Source organism: Gekko japonicus, unplaced genomic scaffold, assembly GCF_001447785.1.
Source record: "Gekko japonicus isolate JY-2015 unplaced genomic scaffold, Gekko_japonicus_V1.1 scaffold2101, whole genome shotgun sequence".
Lineage (NCBI taxonomy): Eukaryota > Metazoa > Chordata > Lepidosauria > Squamata > Gekkonidae > Gekko > Gekko japonicus.
The window spans coordinates 45,019-62,432 of NW_015161466.1; the positions used below are offsets into that span (position 1 = coordinate 45,019).

Genomic DNA, 17,414 nt, shown 5'->3' on the forward strand with positions numbered 1-17,414 from the left:
ATTAGAGCCTGCCACTCTTAACCACTACGCAAAACTGGCTCTGAACATGCAGACTGCAAACAGGCGACAGCTGACTTGCAGGGATCTTTTTCTCTGTAATTTACCAGCCAGGATGTGACATGTTGAGCTCATTTTTAATACATGAATCTGCACAGACAGTTCAGGGACCCTTTGATACCATTCCAAGAAGCAGGCTCGATTCCAAACTTTTAATAGCTTCTGTCCCAAAAGTATCCAACTGAGGAGTCTTAGAAAGGAACAAACACTTTATCAGACAAAAAAAGAATTAAGTCAACCAAAATCAGCCCTGAAATGAAAGTGAATCGGGTTTCTCTACCAAGCCTCCCGGAAGTGGGAATTTCATTCTAAGTTAAGCATATATAGACATGAAAAGGCTAGCGATATTTTGCCATCTGAAAACAAGGATTCTAGGCTCTGTCCCGGTTGGGGCAGAGAGTCCTGGTTGTGTTATCTACAGACCTAAAAATTCCTTCTTGGAAAGCAATTCAAAAACACCGTTTCTTCCGCTCACAACTCCAACCAACCCATTCCAGACATTCAGCTGTTTTTGCAAAACTTTTATATCGCGGCTAAGTCAAGGGAAGGGAGCATTTGCGCTTTTGCAAAAAGGAAATTCAGGCACAAAGCAGAGAAGTGAAACATTCCTGCCGGCTCAGGGGTTTTCCTCGGCATCGTCGTCACGGATACCGCTCGGGCCTAGAAGCTTGCAAGGCACGGAAAAGAGTGATATTGAGAAACCGTTTCCGGTTTCACAAAGGCAGAGGAGACTTTGGAGCAAGGAATCCCGCCTTCCTCCCTCCAGATCGCTGCTGGGACGGACAATCGACTGCTTAAGCTCACCGGAGTGAACTCAACAAATTTTAGGTTGATGGACGCAAAACCCAGAGGTTGTGTTGGTGGAAATCACACACACACGACATTTCTGCCACCCTCACCACCTTTTCTTCGTGTCTTTTCATTCTGAGAATATTGTTTACAGTGGGGGAAAATTTCTTCGTGTCTTTTCATTCTGAGAATATCGTTTACAGTGGGGGGGAAACACACACACACACAAAAGAAAAGGGGTTATACGGCCATCTTTTGACCCCTGTTATAATGTTTCACCTCACTCAATATACAGAAAGCTCATTTGTCAGACTTTAAGTCCTTCTCTGTTGTCGTCGGACGATCTTCCTCGCGTGTCCCCAGTCGACGTGGCTCCGTCAGAGGCACCCTCTAGGAGCTGATCACGTGCCCTGACCACGTCTCGTGTTTCGTCCCGGGCGCTAGGTGGGTGATGACCACCTCCACGGCCTGCAGTTTCTCATTCTTGGGCGGGATGGGGCACACCTTGTAAGTGACCTCGTCGCCAGACACCGGGACGTATTCCCCTTCGATGCTGTCAGAGGGAAACAGACCACAAGGTTTCTGCTTTAATCACAAGGTTAAAGATGATGAAGATATCGATTAAAATCTCAGTATTTTATTTTGTATTCCATTAATATGTTTAAATAATCAGTAAGAATAAAATTCAGATTTAGATAAACAATTAAGACAATATTTAGGTTTTTGGTATAGAAACTTGTTCAACTGTTAAAGACGTATTTTCTTTTATCGTCAATATATTATTACTAATTTTAGGAGGGTTTTTGTTATTCCTTAAAGGGAGAATCTAACCCAACATTCTGTAAAATGGATGCTTTATTAATTGTTTCTATATTTGAATTATGTGATACATTTGGTAATATACAGGGCTTTTTTTGTAGGGGGGGAAAATCCCAGCAGGAACTCATTAGCATAATAGGCCACACCCAACAGCAGAAACTCATTAGCATATTAGGCCACACCCCGCGGCTGCGGATAGCCCGGGCAAGCCAGCCCTTGGACAGGCCGGGGAAGGCATGGGGAGGCATTTAAATGTCTCCCTGATCCTTCCAGCCCCCCCCGGCCTGCCCACCTCGGAGTCACCGGGGTGTGTGTGTCACTCTCCAGGCCTTCCCTCTGTAGCCACGCACACAAAGGTTTTGGCTGTAGTGGGCGTGGCCAACTCTGAAGCCAGCCGGAACTCCGTTCCTGTGCGTTCCTGCCCAAAAATAGCCCTGGTAATATATGTGATTTTACTTGTTGTATGTAACAATTCATGATATTTAACAAACTTGTGGAATGTATATTTCCCCCCTCCCCTTTTTCCCTTCTGTATCACATTTCCCTTGAGAAAATAATAAAAAATATTTTTTAAAAAAATGGCTTCCACTGAGAAACCACGCAAACGCGTTTGAAACAAGGGTTGCCTTGTTGGTCTGAAGTGACAGAACAAAGTCTTAGTCCAGTGGCACCTCTAAGACCAACAAAGTTTAATTCTGGCTCTAAGCTTCCGTGTGTGTGCACAGAATTAAACTTTGTCGGTCTCAGAGGTGCCACTGGATTCAGATTTTGAAATATGTTCTCGTTTAAGCTGCAAACCATTTGGATAGCTGGAACCACTGGATGTCAAAAATCCTTATTCGAAGCATACAAGCATGTAAAAACGGGACTCTTGAGTTTGGGTTTGGAATCCCAACTCTGCCTTAGCAAATGTTGGGGAGGTTGGGGGGGGCAGTGTCTGGGGAGGGTGGAGTTTGGAGAGGATGTGATGTCTCTCCCAGGTGACTCTCTAGGCTGCCTGCCTTAGTCTCTGTGGTAAGAAGTTCCTAGAGTGTCACAAAGCGGAGACCAGTTTTTCCCTCCCAACTCCTCAATTCCTCAGTGGCAGGAAACTGGGGCTGGGGTGGGAAGTTAATTCCCTGCCCCGGGACGAATCAATGGGAGGCGAAGACCCCGGAAGTATTGCTATCATCTCTCCATACAGGGCCCCCCTCTTAGACTAGAAACATGATTTGCGTTTCAAAACCCTGGAGGCTGAGGTTCTCAGCGATGTGTTGGTTGTGCCATTTGTGGATCTCAAAGATGGATTCCGTGATGTGTCCCAAGATGAAATATGCCCAGGATCCGAAGCAGAGTCCAGTGGGTACAGTTTGTCCTGGACGGTACCCAACTTCAAGTTGCCCCAGATGGAGGATTGATTTTAACAGCACCTCTATTAAAGCACACAGACACCCCTCCCTATAGATGAAGGGTATATCACGGGGCGGGGGGGGGGGGGGGGGGACAACGAGTTTCAATCCACTTCACTTGGATTCATCCTCCCGATGCGTAAGCAAGTTTGAAACCAAAATGAGTTATTGGGTAGCTATCCCTGGATAATTGAAACATCATATCTATGGCCATGAGCTTATTTAGGGCAGTTGTGCAGAGGGCTGGGGGGGGGGGTGGAGTTGATTTTTAAAGCACCTCTGTTAAAGCACACAGACACCCCTCCCTATAGATGAAGAGTATATCACGGGGCGGGGGGGGGGGAGGGGGTTAAGCCCATCAAAGAAAATTGGTCCCTGCCAATTAATAAGTCTACTAATTAAAACCAGCCACTCAAATGGGTATATTCCGTTGGGATGAATTCAAAGGTCTGTTTCTTATAAGTGAGCCCCGTCAGTCTTTTTTTGTTGCTGGCGTTCGTTATTTGGAGAGGGGTGGTAATTATGGCACATTTGACACCATTTTTACATAAAGCTGCATTTTTATAACACAGAGGCTGTGATCACACACACAAAAAAAATAATCCACTTTCAATCCACTTTAGGGTGGATTGAATCCAATTCAACAGGATTTTACTGTGTGAACTGGCAAAATCCAGTTGGAAAGTGCATTGAAAGTGGATTTCCCCCCCAGATTTATACCCCATCCTTCACTCAGAGTCTCAGAGCAATTTATAATCTCCTTGCCCTTCCCCTCCCCACAACAGACACCCTGTGAGGCAGGTGGGGCTGAGAGAGCTCTTTCAGGAACAGCTCTGGGGGAACTTGTGACTGTCCCAAGGTCACACCAGCAGCTGCATGTGGAGGAGTGGGGAACCAAACCCGGTTCTCCCAGATTAGAGTCTGCGCTCCTCACCACTGCACCAAACCGAAAGTGGGTTATTTAGTGTGTGTGACTGCAGTCAAAGAAACAAAGCCCATGTTGACAGTAAGGATTCTACCCAATTTCATTAGCGTGGTTGGGAAACACAATGACCACCATTTGATCCTGCGAAGGGAGAAGGTACACCAGTAACTGGGAGCTTCCTAGTTTTACCAGCTCCAGATTGGGAAATAGCTGGAGATTTTGGGGGTGGAGCCTGAGGAGGGCGGAGTTTGGGGAGGGAAGAGACTTCAGTGGGGTACACTGCCATAGAGTCCACCAGGGCTTTTTTGGCAGAAAAAGCTCAGCAGGGACTCATTAGCATATTAGGCCACACCCCGGACAGTACAGCTCATTAGCATATTAGGCCACACCCATGTTACCAGAAGTGTGGTCATCCAGCCACACCCACCGTTTGCTTCTTATTCTGTTTACCTTGTTTGTTGTCAAAACCCAGAGCTTTTTTTGTAGCAGGAACGCCTTTGCATGTTAGGCCACACATCCCTAATGTAGCCAATCCTAATGAGTTTCTGCTATTGGGTGTGGCCTATTATGCTAATGAGCTCCTGCTGGGCGTGGCCAACTCAGGAGCCAGCCGGAACTCCGTTCCTGTGCGTTCCTGCCCCAAAACAGCCATAGAGTCCACCTCCCAAAGCAGCCGTTTTCTCCAGGGGAAACTGCAGAGATCAGTTATCATCCCAGGGGATCTGCACGCCACCACCTGGAGGTTAGGAAAAATAAGCTCACCAAAGAAAACCACTCCTCTATCATTTTAACACACTTAGCTGTACTTCTATGACAAATTTCCTTGTATTAAACAACATTCATTCTTGTGTGAAGTGCAGACTGAAAAGAGCTTTGGGAAGACATTAGAAAGAGGTTGCGTCGATCCACATTATTGTCGTTCCTGCTAGCGCTACGTCAAGAGATTGGTGACAAACACCAACACTCTTTATCTCTTACATTTCTTGGATCCACGTGTTTCCAAATGAAGGAGTGATAATTACTGTTCGGGAACTTGAAAAACGAGGACTTTTCAGTCTGCTCGGTACACTTCACAGCTTTGTTAGGATGTCGTAAAGAACAAACATTCCAGGATCAGAGCCAAAACAGTGTTAAGAACAACGACATCAAGATTTTGCATTGTTTTGTATTGTATTTATGTTACTGTTTACTGGCTTTGCTTATGTCCATGAAATGCACTCCACACAAGAATGAATGTTGTTTAATACAGGAAATTTGTTATATAAGTACAACTGTGTTAAAATGACAGAAGAGTGATTTTCTTTGGCGAGCTCATTTATTCTATTATATTCGCACCAAAGCCTGTCTTGCTTTTGACCACCTGGAGGTTGGCAGCGCTAGACATCTCCAAATGGAAACAGCACTGGCCGCTAAAGTCAGGAACACCCCGGACATTTTGCATTCCGCAAAATCTGCGGAGGATCTGAACTCGATTCCCACCCCCGTGCAGAAGACTCACTCAGAAATGTGCACGAAAATATCCGGCCCGCCGTTCTCAGGGGTGATGAAGCCGTGGCCCTTGGAGCGGCAGAAACACTTGCAGGTCCCCTTGTAGGTGGGCCCTTCCAAAGCCCTCGCTGTCCTGAAAGGGACAAAAGAAAGTCCAGAAGGTGTCCAAAAAAAAGGAGTGACGGGGCAGGTGGCCAGGTGATTTGTGTGTTCCCCCCCCAGATTGTGCCATAGAGTCAAGAAAGAGCCAAACCAGACATCTACCAAGCTGCAAACCAGCTGCATTCATAAGAACATAAGCCCTGTTGGATCAGACCAGTGTGGGTCCATCTTGTCCAGCCTCCTGTCTCACACAGGGGCCAACCAGTTCCTCTGGAGGGCCAAAAACAGGGCAGAGAGGCCGAGGCCTTCCCCTGATAAGAACACCAGAAGAGCCCTGCTGGATCAGACCAGTGTGGGTCCATCTCCAGCCTCCTGTCTCACAGTGGTCAACCAGTTCCTCTGGAGGGCCAACAACAGGACACAGAGGCTGAGGCCTTCCCCTGATGTCGCCTCCTGGCTCTGGGATTCAGAGGTTGACTGCCTCTGAATGTGGAGGTTCCCCTCAGCCACTATGGCTAGCAGCCACTGCTAGACGTATCCTCCATAAATCTAGCCAATCCCCTTTTAAAGCTGTTTATTCCTATGGCCATCGCTCAGTCCTCTGGCAGCGAATGCCACATTCTAACCACTCTCCGGGTGCGTTCAGACGGGGCGTTTCAGCCGGCATAAACTGTACCGGTTGGAACCAGTGCAGTTTATGCCGACTGAAACGCGATCACACTTACCTCCCTCACAGCGGAGCCCATCGCTGTATGCCCGTTCACATGCTGCGGGCGTCGGCGTGTTTTTATTTTAAAAAACTCACTTTGAGCATGCGCATAGGCAGCCATCCACAGAATGGCGATCTTTGCGCATGCTCAAAACACCCCGTATTACATTTAAAGTTTAAAGGTAAGGACTTACCTTTAAAGTTTAAAGCCCAAACTGGCCTCCCTGAAGTCCCAGACTCCTCCGAAACGTTAAACTAAGGGCCTTTTCTTTTTTAAAAAAACAAACGCCGGGGAGAAGCTTCGCCCAAGCGCATATCGGCAACCTAAAAAAAATATGGCGGGCGAAAATCGGAAGCCTCGGGCTTCCGAACGGAAGTGGCTAGACACCGGTGGAGAGCGATCAGACGGGGGTAAACCGATTACAACCGTTGTACTCAGGATACCACCACTTGGGGACCTAGTGGCAGAGTACAACGGTTTAAAGGGCTTTGCAACGGTTAGGGACGGAAGGCAGGTGTTCTACGTGTTAGGGTTCACCGATTGCAACCGGCACCTATTCCGTTGCAAATGCCCCGTCTGAACGCACCCTCCGTGTAAAGAAGTCTTTCCTTTTGTCTGTCCTGAACTTACTGCCCATCACCTTCACTGGATGCCCTCGACTTCTACTCTTTTGGGAGAGGGGGGAAAGGTTCTCTTTGTCCCCTCTCTCCACCCTGTGCATAATTTGACAACCCTCTCTCCTGTCCCGTTCCCCCCCCCCCACTCGTCTCTTTTCTAAACTGAAAAGTCCCAGACGCTTCAGCCTTTCCTCCTAGGGCAGGCGCCCCAACCCCTGAATCATCTTGGTTGCCCTCCTCAGTTCTTTCCCCAGTGCTGTGATGTCCTTTTCGAGATACGGTGACCAGAACTGCATCTAGGCTTGCCAAGTCCCCCCGGGGTGCGGGGAAACCCCCGCCCCAGAGGCCCGTTCCCCGCCGGCGGCGGGGCGGGTCCGGGGGGGGGAACCCCACCCCCACATGCACGTCACCAGAAAGTGATGTGACGCCGCCGGGCACGCTGGGGGCGGGCCACGACCATCCGAGGGAAAACTCTATGGTTTTCCCTCGGACTCAAGCCGCAAGCCGGGAGTCCCCCTGCTGCGGCGATTGTTTCACTTGGCAACCCTAGCTGCAGGGCCCCTGATGGGAAGGCATCACCAGGCCGCCCTCTCACCCAGGAGGCCTTCGATGATGCCCCGACCATGCCTCTGTGACCAGTCTGGCTGGCTGCCTCACCTTGAGGTACTGGTCGAAACGGCTTCTGATTCCATGAAGGAACCAGCCCAATGTGGGGGGAAAGGGAAGCGTCCCTGTCTACAGGCCCCACCAGGCGTTTCCCTGGGTCTCTTCCATGCCTTTTCACCTCCCCACCTGTCCCTCCCTTGCACGCCCTACAGTTTTGACCTTTTGGTCTGGATGCTATTGTGACATGGGCGGGCAGGTGGCCAGTTGCTGGTGCTCCCATTCTTATGGGGTCAGGGCCCTACAAATTGAGCTACACACTTTCCGGCAACACACACACACCTACACACACACACCAAAAATAGAATTGCCAGGTCTGACTCAGGAAATATCTGGGGACTTTGGGGGTGGAGCCAAGAGTCTTCGGGGCGGGGCCAGGATGTGACATCACTTTTGTGATGTCACGACGGTTGCCAGGTGAGGCCGACAAGCCGGAAGGGAATTCTGGCCGACACATTTAAGCATTCCTTCTCAAAGCATTCATTTTAAATGAGCCAGTTTGGTGTAGTGGTTAAGTGTGCGGACTCTAATCTGGGAGAACCGGGTTTGATTCCCCACTCCTCCACTTGCACCTGCTGATGTGACCTTGGGTCAGTCGCAAGCTCTGGCACAGCTGTCCTTGAAAAAGAGCAGTTTGTGTCAGAGTTCTCTCAGCCCCACCCACCCCACAGGGTGTCTGTTGTGGGGAGGGGAAGGGAGAGGAGTTTGTAAGCCGCTCTGAGACACCTTTGGGTAGTGAAGGGCGGGGTATAAATCCAATCTCTTCTTCTTCTTCTTCTTTCCCACCATTGGAGATAATGGAGGATAGGGGGCATTTTCTTTTGGAGCACATAGCATTGGACCCCCTGGTCCAACCTTTTTGAAACTTGGGGGGGGGGGTTCCCCAGGAAAGGCACCACCAGCTATGCTGAAAAATCGGTTCCTTTACTTCAAAAAAACAGCTTCCCCCCACTGAGCTCCAAATACCCACGGATTAATTCTCCATTATACCCTATGGGGACTGGTTCCCATAGAGTATAATGGAGTGCCCAGTGGCCATTCCCCCCCCTGCTTTCTGACAGTCCTGAAGCAGGGGGAGGGACTCCAAACCAGGGGATCCCCTGCCCCCAACTGGGGGTTGGCAACCCTAACCAAAGAGGATTGCTAATGAAGTCACTGAATGGGTTCGGCACCAGGATAATGGATGTCCCCAGCCGCTGGTGCCCCTCCTCAAAAAACCTCCCAAGTTTCAAAAAAGATTGGACTGGGGGGTCCAATTCTACGTGCCCCAGAAGGCGGTGCCCCTGTCCTCCATCCGTGTGAACAGAAGCTAAAATCCCTGATCAGGCAGCCAAAATTGTGTGCGCTGGCACCCCCTGGCACAGCTTACAAGGAACACTGCAGCGCCTCCCCTTGTGGCAGCGGTGAACAGACACGAGGGTGCCACAGCGGGTTGTAAAAGCGGGATCTGAGAGTAGACGATGCCAAATCGTATAAGTGGAAATTTGAAGTGTGTGGGGGGGAAACAAGATGGCGGGCTCTTTTTGTAGCAGGAACCCCTTTGCCTGTTAGGCGACACACCCCTAATGTAGCCAATCCTCCAAGAGCTTACAGAGCTTACAGGAGCTACTGTAAGCTCTTGGAGGATTGGCTACATTAGGGGTGTGTCGCTTAATATGCAAATGAGTACCTGCTACAAAACGAGCCCTGCGTGACACGTCTACTATAAGATCGCCATCTCTGGGTTGGGAAATACCCGGAGATTGGGGGGGGTGGAGCTTGAGGAGGAGGGGGTTTGGGGAGGGGGGAAAAGGGGCTTTAGTGGGGTATACTGCCATAAGAGTCCACCTTCCAAAGCGGCCATTCTCTCCAGGTGAGCCGATCTCGGTCCTCTGGAGACAGATTTAATAGCAGGAGATCTCCAGGTGCCCGGTAACCTACAACAGCCTTTTGTACTTACGCAGAATACGTCCGAGTCCTCCGGGTTGGAAGCGGGCTGGGGATGAGATAGCCCCGCATTGGAGAAGGGGAACGCTCCCTCACCCGGCGGCCTTCCGGGAGCCTGAGGGGCCCTGGCAATGGGGAGCGCTCGCCTGGGGAAGCTGACTCCGAAGACATTCTTGGTCCCGAGGAAGATCTAAGGGGGGAAGACCAACGTGCCTTAACAAAGCTAGAATCCTGCAGCTGGAAGGGGCTCCCTAGACGCCATCTAGTCCAACCCCCCTGGCTCAAGGCTACCCAAAGCTAGAGCGTGTCCAAAGATGTGTGGGACGGCTCACCGCTGCCTCAGCAATCGGCTCCATTCCCAAAACGGCTCTTATTGTTAGGAAGTTTCCCCAAATGTTCAACCTCAACACTCCCCCCACTTTCCTGGAGTGTACGTTTGTGAGACATAACAAAAAAACAATCCTTGGACCTCTACCCTAGAGCAGCCTTTCATGGTGTTTCAAGAAGGGAATCCTCTCTGAGAGCCAGTTTGGTGTCATGGTTAGGAGCGTGGACTCTAATCTGGGAGAACCGGGCTTGATTCCCCACTCCTCCACATGCAGCCTCTGGCGTGACCTTGGGTCAAAGTTCTCTCAGAGCTGTTCTCTCAAGAGCAGTCCTCAAAAGAACTCTCTCAACTCTACCTACCTCGGTGTCTGTTGTGGGGAGAGGAAGGGAAAGGATATTGTAAGCCGCTCTGAGACTCCTTCGGGTAGTGGAGGGCAGGGTATAAATCCAGTTTCTCTTCCTCATCCTCATCCTCTTCCCCTCAACCGTACCCACTTGCTTCAGCCTCAAGTCAAGCAACGTAATAAAGAGGGAAACGTGTTTCTTAATCATAGAATGATGCTTCCGTTGACAATGCTGTCCATTTCCCCTCAGTCATCGATGTAGGATGAAATCTATCGTCATGGTTAGTCACAGCAATTTACACTCGATGCGCGAGAAGTTTGATTACCTTCGGCAGAGACACTGTCCCGTCAGCCAGCCGAGACCTTCAGAATATGCCCGCCCTGCTTCAAATGGGCTCCCGCCAATATGTCAGGGGCAGCTTTGATTTGATTATTGATTCTGGGTAGTTCTTGAAACCCTCGGCCAGCAATTCAGCACCCCTCCCGTGTACGAACACCAACAGCTAAGAGAGATGAACACCTCTCTGCCATTGTTACGGAAAGCGCCCCCAGAGGCACACATCTGGATCCAAGGAGGAGATCTCAGGCGAAGGCATTCAAAGCGACCCCTCCTATACGGCTCCCACGCGGAGCAGTTTTATGAATTATGCAGCAGCTTTCTACACAAACGTTTTGGCAAACAATGACGTGCCACCTGTCAGCGGAGCAATTTCCCGCCCTCCCTGAGGTAGCCGAAGTGCAAAATCTAAAGCGGTCTCTTTAGCATGACGAATGTTGAATCAGCCCTGCCCCGCCTAACTTGGTGAATCATGGAAGGGCTGGAAATTAACAGAGAGGAGGAGGAGGAGGAGGAGGAGGAGGAGGAGGAGGAGAAGGAGAAGGAGAAGGAGAAGGAGAAGGAGAAGGAGAAGGAGAAGAAGAAGAAGAAGAGGAAGAGGAAGAGGAAGAGGAAGAAGAGGATTTATACCCCACCCTTCACTTGGAATCTCAGAGCGGCTTACAAACTCCTTTCCCTCCCCCTCCCCACAACAGACACCCTGTGAGGTAGGTGGGGCTGAGAGAGCTCTCTTGAGAACTGCCCCTGAGAGAACATCTCTGAGAGAACTTGTGACTGACCCAAGGTCATGCCAGCAGCTGCATGTGCAGAAGTGGGGAATCAAACCCGGTTCTCCCAGATTAGAGTCCATACTCCTAACCACTACACTGAACCAACATCCCTTCAGGAAGAATAGGCATTTCTGCCACCAATGTTGCCCCCGAGGGTACCGCCAGAACCCTAGCAAGGAACGTACGTTTCTCCTCTACGATAGGAATTCTCCTGTTTTGGGTGAAGAAAGAAAGCCACTGATAGCTTTTTAAAAAAACGTCGCTAGTAGCTAAGAAAAAACACCGCTTGTAGCAGAAAGGATGTTCCAGAAGAGGACTTTGTGTGACAGTCTCGGAGATTAAAACAGCCCTTTAGTTACAAAGGTCTGGACAGGCAAGGGTGGATTGTCTTCAGATGCAGCTGCTAAAGAAAACACCACAAATTTAGATGGAGGAAAATATGCAGATTAAGTTGCATTTATGCACGCAGGCTATGAAAGGAAGTTATCCTGCTCTCTCACGAAACCATAAGAATGTAAGAAGAGCCCTGCTGTGTGTGTGAGTCCTCACACAGCGGCCAACCAGTTCCTCTGGAGGGCCAACAAGAGGGCAGAGAGGCTGAGGCCTTCCCCAGATGTTGCCTCCTGGCTCTGGGATTCAGAGAATTAGTGCCTCTGAATGTGGAGGTTCCCCTCAGTCACCATGACTAGTATCCACTGACAGACCTACCTTCCATGCATCTATCTAATCCCCTGAGAGCCAGTTTGGTGTAGTGGTTAAGAGCACAGACTCTAATCTGGGAGAACCGGGTTTGGTTCCCCACTCCTCCACATGCAGCTGCTGGTGTCACCTTCAGTCAGTCACAAGTTCTTTCAGAGCTGTTCTCTCAAGAGCAGTCCTTGAGAGAGCTCTCTCAGCCCCACCTATCTCACAGGGGTCTGTTGTGGGGTGGGGAAGGGAAGGGAGATTGTAAGCCGCTCTGAGACTCCTTCGGGTAGTGAAGGGCAGGGTATAAGTCCAATCTCTTCTCTTCTTCTTTTAAAGCTGTCTGTTTCTGTGGGCATCACTACATTCTCTGGCAGTGAATTCAAATTCATCGGTGCTTGGTTTTGCTTTTAGAAGAAACAAGTATATACCCTGACCTGGATAGCCCAGGCAAGCCTGATCTCGTCAGATCTCAGAAGCTAAGCAGGGTCGACTCCGGCAAGTACTTGGATGGGAGACCTCCTTGGAATGCCAGAGGCTGGAGGTGGGGGCAGGCTTTATTCAGCCACCTCTCTGAATATCCTCCAGGCCCCCAGTAGGGGTCAGTCACCAGAGGTCGCCTTGACTTCAAGGTGCACTCTCTCTCGGTAAAGGAGCATATGTTAAAATGGGCAATCAATATGAATAAAGAAATATCTATGTCATCATGGGAATTTTTGTGGAGGAATGCAATGAAAATATCAACATGTATTAATTTAAAAGAAAATTGTTATAAGATGATGTATAGATGGTATACGACGCCAAAAAAGATTGCAAATATGAATAGTAATGTTTCAAATAAGTGTTGGAAATGTAAAAAAAATAGAAGGTTCATTATACCATATGTGGTGGACCTGTGAAAAAGCGAAAGAATTTTGGACTGATATACATGTAGAAATGGAAAAGATAACGAATAGTAAATTTAAAAAACAACCAGAAATATTATTGTTAGGTTTAAAGATGAAAGAAGTTAACATGACAAAAAGGACATTAATGTGGTATATGATAGCAGCTGCAAGAATAGTGTACGCTCAATACTGGAAACTGGAGAGAATCCCAGGCATAGAAGAATGGATTAGAAAACTGCTTTTTATGGCAGAAATGGACAAAATGACAAGAAAGCTGAAAGGTCTAGAGGCGGAAGAATTCTTTGCGGACTGGAAGGATTTTAAGGAATATTTAGAGAAGTATTGGGATGTAAAAAACAATCTGATTTGCTTTGAAAATTATTAAGTGAAATGTAACAGAGAAAAGAAATAGACTTATAATGATAAATATATGAACGGTTGTTACCTATAGCTATGTGATAAAGGATTAGAAACATGTTAGAATCTAAGATTTGAACTGGTGGTGGGAACGCTGTTGGAAGCCTATGAAAGGGGGGGAGTAGTAGAAAAGGATATATATTGAAGTTGATACAATGTGAATGTGTATTATCCTAATAAAAGTTGTTTTTAAAAAAAGGTGCACTCTCTCTCTCTCTCTCTCTCTCTCTCTCTCACACACACACACACACACACACACACACACAAATATGTATGCAAAAAGAAACAAGTATATGATCCCAGAGCTCAAAGCTCAGGAGATGCCTCCACAGACATGGAAAGCCCCCTGGTTCCAAACAGAAATCTGTCTGTGAGCATTCAAGTGTCCGGAGAGGTTTCGTCCCAACTGGCATTTCTCAAAGCTACCGGCAACACTGTAGGGGAAAAGAAAGGACAACAGGTGGCCAACAACATCCTGATCTTGTGGCTCACGCCCACAACAAAACAATCCCCACTGTGCAAAACAAGAGGCCAGCGATTGCATGAGCGTTGCACGTGCTCACGCCCATCCGACCGGGGGCGGTGTCGTTGTCTGCAAAACTCCCGGTGAAGAGACACACACCAGGGGACAAACATTGACTTGACCGCCTCCTTCCCTCCGCAGGGCTGTTTACGCACTGAGGCCGCTCTGGCAAACTGCCTGCGCATGGGTGCTGACTCACAACACAGGGCCCCGGCTTATCCAGTTCCCTCGCCCTCTGCCCTGCTCACGTGAAACTCAACACGGCCAGAGAAAGCCATTGTTCCTGCCCACAGACTGATTCCCCTGCCCCCTAAGGCCAGAAATAAAAGCCAGGATTCCTTTCTGCCACCGCAAGGCTGTTACAGGACGGGAATGGGGGTGACCGGCAGTGTTCCCTCTAAGCTGAGTTAGTGTGAGCTAGCTCACAGTTTTTTAGCCTCCGGCTCACACCTTCTCCACCTTCCGATGCAGCCATTTTCTCCAGGGGCAACTGAGCTCTGTAACCTGGAGACCACTTGTAATTCCCAGGGATCTCCAGGCATCACCTGGAGCCTGGCAACCCTAGCTCCAAGTAGGAAAAGACTTGTCCTCTGGAAGAGCTTCCCCCGCCAAGAGAACCTTCAGCAGTTTATCTTCCACATGGGATGCCACTTTTAAACTCAGAAGCACCGGATATCCCACCCACCCCAAAGGAGGCAAGTTTACCTCTTTCGGATAAAAGATCCACACGTACAAAATTTGGTGGGAGTGAAGGGGTGCAGCCCCGAGGGCACAGAATGGGATGACTTCTGTTGGCAGAAGGGGAGTCCCATGTTTGAATGCTTCCTTATGTTAAAAAACAAAACTACCTTCCTGTAGAAAACTAGCTCCTCAGTGAGAAAAAGGGTTATCATTCTGCTCGCTCCCTTGCTTTCTACTTGCAGGGCTCTCTTTTAAAAATCTAGGGCTGCACTCAAAACCACGAGCCTCCCTTTCGAAGGGGGACAGTCGATTCTTCCACGGCACCACAACCGTACCACTTCTGTGGTTTCTTATAGGCCAGGCCTTGGTTGCGTCGCGTCTCTTAAGATGACGTCTCAGCAACTTCCCCCCACACCAGGATTTGTTTGTTTGTTTGTTTGTACTTCAGCTTGCAAATTGGACCAAGACTCATGGATCGATTTCAGAGAAGGGCGACCTCCAAGGAATACCAGGGTAGTGACACCGAGGCAGGCAATGGCAAGCCACCTCTGAAACGTGTCTTGCCTTTAAAAAAAGTCTAGCTTGCCACCTAGTGTGTATAACACTAAAAGAACTAGAACTTTTGGCTGCCAGACAATCTTAGGCTCTCCTGGCGATTCTTCACACACTGCCATTCGATAATTATTATTTATTACTATAAAGTAAATGCCCAGAGATAGGGTTGCAACCTCCAGGTTTGGAAATACCTGGAGATTTGGGAGGCAGAGCCTGGGGAGGACGGGACTTCGATAAGGCATAATGGAGTCCACCTTTCAAAGTGGCCATTTCCCCCAGGAGCACTGATCTCCGTCACCTGGAGAGAATGGTTAAAGATCTCCAGCCACCACCTGGAGATTGGCAACCCTACCTGGAGAGATGACAAACAGATCTCCCACATTTACCTATCGTTTGGTTTTTGGACTTTCCCAGCTTAAAAGAGGAGAAGAAGAGGAGAGAAGAGATTGGATTTACACCCCGCCCTTCACTACCCGAAGGAGTCTCAGAGCGGCTTACAGTCTCCTTTCCCTTCCTTTCCCCACAACAGACACTCTGTGAGGTAAGTGGGGCTGAGAGAGCTCTTTCGAGGACTGCTCATGAGAGAACAGCTCTGAGAGAACTTGTGACTGACCCAAGGTCACACCAGCAGCTGCATGTGGAGGAGGGGGGAATCAAACCCGGCTCTCCCAGATTGGAGTCCGTGCACTTAACCACTACACCAAACTGGCTACACCAAGGAGGCAACTAGATATCCACCCAGAGAGAACTCTGGCTTCTCCGATGTTAAAGCGTCCTTTCCCGACCATAAGGACTAGGAACTTGACATTAAATGAACAAACCAAGCCCAGCATGAAACAGACAATCCTCCAGGAGCTGAAACTCGGCACCTGCATTCTTTGCCCCATCCATCTGGTTACAATATCGCCTAGAGGAAAGATGGCCCTACAGATAAAGGAAGCTATCCTTATAGGACCAGTGTTGCCATGATTCTTGGGCCTTTCGACAACAACTTTGCCCCTGCAAAAAGGGGTCACAACCTACATACAAACTGAAATCCCGAAGCAAGAACACGCAGCTGGCTAAAGGGGCAATCCCAGTTTGGCATGATCCTCGTGGGGCAATCTGTGGGTATTTAAGGTTAGGGATCGGCATACAGGCAGGCCAGAGCTCCATCCCTTGGGCACTTTCCACTTGGCCTGTGACCGCAAGTCAGTGACTTTCTCTCCCACAGGATCCAGAAAAGTCCTTTCAAAGTCCCTCTGCCTCTGGGGCTCAGTTTCTCCTGTACCCAGTCCCCCCCTCCCCAGTCTCAAGTGGTGCTCACCCTCCACAAGGTGGCCAATAGTACAGGGCAAGAAATCACGTGACAGGTCAGTGATGCTATGAACATAAGAACCTAAGAGAAGCAATGTTGGATCAGGCCAGTGGCCCATCCAGTCCGACACTCTGTGTCACACAGTGGCCAAAACCCCAGGGGCCATCAGGAGGTCCACCAGCAGAGCCAGAACTCCAGAAGCCCTCCCACTGTGGCCCCCCAACCCCCCCAAAAGACAGAGCATCACTGCCCCAGACATAGATCCAGGTGCCCAGGACAGAGTGTCCCATCTACACCTTGTGGCTGAGAGCCACGGATGGACCTCTGCTCCATCTGCTTATCCAATTCCCTCTTGAAGCTGTCTGTGCCACCGCCACCACTTCCCCCAGCAGGGAATTCCACATGTTCATCACTCTTTGGGTGAAGAAGGACTTCCTTTTAGCCGTTCTAACCCGACTGCTCGGCAATTTCCTTGAGTGCCGGCGAATCCTTGTCTTTTGAGAAAGGGAGAAGAGGACTTCTTTCTCGACCTGCTCTATCCCAGGCATAACTTTATAAACCTCGATCACGTCACCCCCTCAGCCGTCATTTCTCCAAGTTAAACTTGGAGCCCTAACCTCTTTCACCTTTCTTCATAGGGAAGGAGTTCCGTCCCCTTAATCGTTTTAGTTGCTCTTTTTTTGCACCTTTCCCAATGCTAGAACAATGCGGCAACCAGAACTATGCATCATGAGACAGACAAGATGGAGATGCCATTTTGGGTGGCGAACACGGCGATGCCATTTTCACTAGCAGTCCCAATTCAGACTATACCCTCACCCTGAGAGCCAGTTTGGGGTACTGGTTATGAGCGGCGGACTCTAATCTGGAGAACCAGGTTTGATTTCCCCACTTCTCCACATGCAGCCAGCCGGGTGACCTTGGGTCAGTCACGGTCCTCTCAGAGCTGTTCTCTCAAGAGCAGTTCTCTCAGAGCTCTCTCAGCCCCACTTACCTCACAGGGTGTCTGTTGTGGGGTGAGGAAGGGAAGAAGATTGTGAGCCGCTCTGAGACTCTGAGTGAAGGGTGGGGTATAAATCCTCCTCCTCCTTAACCTTTGTTCGAGAAC

The 17,414-nt window shown here is 49.3% G+C and overlaps 1 protein-coding gene across 1 annotated transcript; it reads right to left on the minus strand.

The window, feature by feature from the left end:
* Positions 1-1,016: 1,016 nt before the first annotated feature.
* CARHSP1 (calcium regulated heat stable protein 1) lies at positions 1,017-17,140 on the minus strand. The gene is made up of 4 exons (XM_015429114.1): positions 17,126-17,140; positions 9,498-9,674; positions 5,477-5,599; positions 1,017-1,399 (listed from the first exon to the last, which is right to left on the minus strand). Exons 2-4 carry the CDS (start codon positions 9,653-9,655, stop codon positions 1,237-1,239), a joined length of 444 nt encoding a protein of 147 aa, XP_015284600.1. The 5' UTR covers positions 9,656-9,674; positions 17,126-17,140; the 3' UTR covers positions 1,017-1,236.
* Positions 17,141-17,414: the final 274 nt, after the last annotated feature.